Source organism: Oncorhynchus keta, chromosome 1 (genome assembly GCF_023373465.1).
Source record: "Oncorhynchus keta strain PuntledgeMale-10-30-2019 chromosome 1, Oket_V2, whole genome shotgun sequence".
In the NCBI taxonomy this organism is placed as follows: domain Eukaryota; kingdom Metazoa; phylum Chordata; class Actinopteri; order Salmoniformes; family Salmonidae; genus Oncorhynchus; species Oncorhynchus keta.
Genome location: NC_068421.1, coordinates 78,900,936 through 78,905,545, shown reverse-complemented (window position 1 = coordinate 78,905,545; position 4,610 = coordinate 78,900,936). Strand labels below are relative to the sequence as shown.

General features: G+C 41.8%; 1 protein-coding gene across 1 annotated transcript; it reads right to left on the bottom strand.

Moving 5' to 3' along the window:
• Positions 1-2,141: 2,141 nt before the first annotated feature.
• igfbp1a (insulin-like growth factor binding protein 1a) lies at positions 2,142-4,392 on the bottom strand. The gene is made up of 4 exons (XM_035765159.2): positions 3,868-4,392; positions 3,436-3,608; positions 2,812-2,940; positions 2,142-2,364 (listed from the first exon to the last, which is right to left on the bottom strand). Exons 1-4 carry the CDS (start codon positions 4,244-4,246, stop codon positions 2,239-2,241), a joined length of 807 nt encoding a protein of 268 aa, XP_035621052.1. The 5' UTR covers positions 4,247-4,392; the 3' UTR covers positions 2,142-2,238.
• Between the last annotated feature and the right edge of the window lie 218 nt (positions 4,393-4,610).

Below are 4,610 nucleotides of genomic sequence, written 5' to 3'. Positions count from 1 at the left end.
GAGAGAACAGCACACTGTAGACACACAACCAAGAGCCTCGGGCAGTGCTACAGCGCAACATGACAGAATAACATGAAGTTTGAGAAATGTGTATGTGTGTTTATATGCTTGGGTTGGTTGTTTGGTTGGAGTTTCACAATATATCGAGGAAACAGTTTTATTAGCAACACATTCTTCTGTGTTACAGATAATGGCTGTGTCTGAAATGGCACCCTAATCCCCATAGGGCTTTGATCAATAGTACTGCTTTATATATGGAATAGGGTGCCATTTCAGATGCAGTCGAAGTTTGTAGCTTTATGCTAGGGCTGTTTATGCACATACTCCTATATGACTGAGACATTCACCACATGACTACACAGTCACACACACTGCCAAGGGCATCAAGATTTATCTTATCGTCAATAATTATTTGATCATTAAAAATAGTAGGATGCTCCAGCCGGATTACAAACAGTTGAAGTTGGAAGTTTACATACACCTTAGCCAACTACATTTAAACTCAGTTTTTCACAATTCCTGACGTTTAATCATAGTAAAAATGTCCTGTCTTAGGTCAGTTAGGATCACCACTTTATTTTAAGAATGTGAAATGTCAGAATAATAGTAGAGAAAATTATTTATTTCAGATTTTATTTCTTTCATCACATTCCCAGTGGATCAGAAGTTTACAAACACTCAATTAGTATTTGGTAGCATTGCCTTTAAATTGTTGATCTTGGGTCAAATGTTTCGGGTAGCCTTCCACAAGCTTCCCACAGTAAGTTGGGTGAATTTTTTGCCCATTCCTCTTGACAGTCAACTTAGTAAACTTCTGACCCACTGGAATTGTGATACAGTGAATTATAAGTGAAATAATCTGTCTGTAAACAATTGTTGGAAAAATTACTTGTGTCATGCACAAAGTAGATGTACTAACAGACTTTCCAAAACTATAGTTTGTCAACAAGGAATTTGTGGAGTGGTTGAAAAATGAGTTTTAATTAATGACTCCAACCTAAGTGTGTCGACTTCAACTGTACATAAGAAATGATTGATTTAAAAAATGCAATAAAGCCCAAAGGCTTATGTCCAAGATGAACAAGTTAACATATTTGAGGTTAAATGTTTTTATTAAATATTTCATTTTTTTTTTTTTACAATACAACTCAATTACAAAAGTGTCCATACACATGAGTGAGCAGTCAGTCACTTTGGATTAAAAAGAACATCTTTCTCTCTCTCACACTTTCTCTCTCTCTCTTCCTTCTTGCGCTTTCCTTCTCTCTCTCTCTCTCTCTCTCCAACAGCAGCATGTAGACAGAGCACGCACATCACAAATCAAACACGGTCAAACCACACAGTCAAACGACAACAACTTGTTGTTTGTGGTCATAATGTGTTCATGGTCAGATAAAGAACGGTGATGCCAGTCAGTAAAGTCAAATAAAAGTCCTCTTTGACAGGAGGATGTATCAAAATAATGAAGACAGACAGTCAGCAGAGACAAACAAGCACCAGGAGGTAGGTCAAGGTAGATACCCGTCAGAACAGGGGCAATACAGGAGCATTACCCATCATGCAATTCTGCAAACCCCACAGGACCATAGGATATTGAGTTTCTTGGAAGGTAAGTATGCCCAAATTAGTCGTTTTCTGCATTCACTTATGTAGTTGAGCGTCATCATCTACGAATCATATCAGAAAAAACAACAAATAAACCATGGCACTGAACATGAAAAACAATGAAAAGTAACATAATAACAATTAGAAATCATTCTAAAAGACATTTTGGTCACACAGTGCTTTTGTTCTTGTTTGGTTCGTTTTAAAAAGTAAACCAGCAGACAAACTCCTAAAGACCAGAGCGAGATCAACTCGGCAATATGGAGTAACTCAGGGCATAGATACATATGTGCACATCATACACTGATAAAAATACACATATAATAATAATAATGATAACAACACTAATAACAATAAGGCAAAATTATATAAATATTCTTAACATAAAAATAACAAAATGAAGAGATACATAGTGTGAAATAAATAATGCTGTAGAGCTTAAGTAAATGCATGAAAATATTAACAATGACAGTGTGTACCTGAATATCAAACACCACCATTTACAATTAATAAATAACAGGTATTGAAATAAAATCAGTGGTTTAGTGTGTGTGTGTGTGTGTGTGTGTGTGTGTGTGTGTGTGTGTGTGTGTGTGTGTGTGTGTGTGTGTGTGTGTGTGTGTGTGTTCTGCATCAGTGGTTGATCTCATAAGCGCACTCAGCATCTCCCTCCAGATCAGTGGATCCCAGAATCTTCTTTCCATTCCAGAAGGACACACACCAACACCTGCCTTTCTGTCCATCAAGAGATGACTCACACTGCGAGAGAGAAGGAGAAAGAGAGATAAAGAGAAATTAGAATGCCTGTTTTTTTACACACCGTAACACACCTCCACCTAACACACCTGTTCAGATATGCTATGACCTTCATCTGTGTGCAGCCACACCTCATGTGGCAAACATACACCCATTCCAAGACAAACGTGTGTACAGGCACACACACGGAAAGGCACACATGCGTGTATAGTCATGCCGCGCCAAGAGGATGACACTAGAGTGAAACTAGCTGAATGTGCTCCAAGGTGTAAGCAGTGCTGTACAAATATCTGCCTGAACACACATTATTCTTTCTGGAGCTGTGGTTGGCACAATCTTGGTTGGACACACACAACCAGGTGAGATTCCTTCACACTGACAGGAGTCATGAATCGGGCACATAACCCAAGTGCACATGCTCACACACACACACACACACAGTGTGTCTACCTGTTTGGCTTTGTAGAATCCGTGTTTGTCACAGTTTGGCAGATAGAACCTGATGAGTTTGTCTCCGAGCTTCTGTTGTGACTTAGCGATCTTCTCCAGAGCTCTCTGTAACTCCACATGACAGGGACCCTGGGAGGAGAGGGAAAGAGAGATAATGAGTTTTAAGTGTATTTCTGTGTACTGTGTAGACATATTTTAAGTGTTTTATTAATCTTCACTTGCTTCTAAATCTGTCTCTGAAGGGGCTACATGGGAGACCTGACCCTACCTGTCTAAGGGCATGCTATCAAAGTGGTGCTGCTAGATAGAGTAGAGCACTGCCTTCTCACTAGTCATCAAAGGTTGCTGTTCTATCCAATCAACTCACACAGTCAAGGCCTGTTGTGGAAAAACACTGGTATTTTGTAAAATTGTTCCATGATAGGTCATAAGGTTGGCTAATGCACACACACACCCGCACCCACACGCACGTGCACACACACACCCACTTCAAAGTCACTCGAGCGCCCCCTTGCGGTATGATGCTAACTACCCACAACCCAACCGTCAATTAACTCTCCAAAAGTTTTAAGAACGTTAAATTATAATTGCAAAACGGTTAGTACATTTTCCGTGAGCGCTCACCTGCTCCACCAATTTCTTTCGGATTGCGTTAACTTTGGCTTTCATGCTCTCCAGCGCGTCCGCGGCGGCCCGGGGATCGAAGGGCTTGCTGTGGCCGTGGAGATAGAGGCTGGAGCCGGAGTCTGATACCATGGCAGTGTTCTCTGTCTCGGCATTGTCCGCCGCTCCTTGGTCTGGAGAGAAGAGGGAATGAGTGTCAAGAAGGGGAAAAGCCAGTAGAAATCACAATCTTGATTGCACTTATGCACAAGTACATTTGAAAATGATATAATTATCCATATTATTAGGCTAATAGGCTTTTTCAAATATATGTTGTTATTATTAGCGTATGTCAATTATAGACATTATATATATATATATATATATATATTGCATATATGCTATTTATAATCTAGCTATAGCCAAAACATTTAGCAATTAGGGGTTACATACCGGGGTTTTGGGACACAGAGCTGCTTTCGGGCTCGGGGATCTCAGTGCACACAGCCTGGCCGCGAGTGAGGGAGTGCAGCGGCCGGAGGTCGCCGGGTCTCGGGGTGCACCTCAGTCCGGACCCGCATGGCGCCGTGTAGATTCCGCACAGATCCCCCGTCTTCAGGGCGCAAGCGAGGCAGCATCCACAACCAGGCTCCCGCAGAACCTCCGCACAGCCGGGCGCCACCGCTGGACACTCGCTCAGCTTCTCCGGTGAGCACGGGGCGCATCGGATCGGCTCTTGCGCTAACACCGGGGACCCCAGGACAGACCGGACCAGCACAGAGCAGCATACCGCTGCTGCCACCAATAAATTTCTGTGAAATAATCCACTCATGGTATAAGGAGAGACTGGAATAAGGAAGAATAGTAGTTTATCAAAGGTAAGAAGAGTTAGAAAAAACACGATTCGTTCCTGTTCCTTAGTTTCTTTCCTTTGATTTTGGAAAAATGACTACTCGTTGCGCGCAGCCTTATTTATACCCTGGTCATTGTAAAACGTTTGACGCATCTGCATTATGAATGACTTCTAAAAAGAAGGTGTAATGATCCGACGGCTTCTGATTGGCCCTCATATGTCCAGTCAGAGACCTCATTTGAATAAAACACGCAAAACACAATATCGTATTTATTTTGGAACAGACTGTGCTCGCACGTCGCGCTCTCTGTATGCACAACATCAACCAGTGACAGTGTGACGA

Excerpts from the sequence above, each read along its gene's own strand:
- igfbp1a (XM_035765159.2), bottom strand. The coding sequence starts at position 4,246 with ATGAGTGGATTATTTCACAGAAATTTATTGGTGGCAGCAGCGGTATGC. Across the intron at positions 3,609-3,867 it reads CTCTGTGTCCCAAAACCCCG|ACCAAGGAGCGGCGGACAAT; the intron begins GTATGTAACCCC and ends TCTTCTCTCCAG. Across the intron at positions 2,365-2,811 it reads GATTCTACAAAGCCAAACAG|TGTGAGTCATCTCTTGATGG; the intron begins GTAGACACACTG and ends TCTCTCTCGCAG.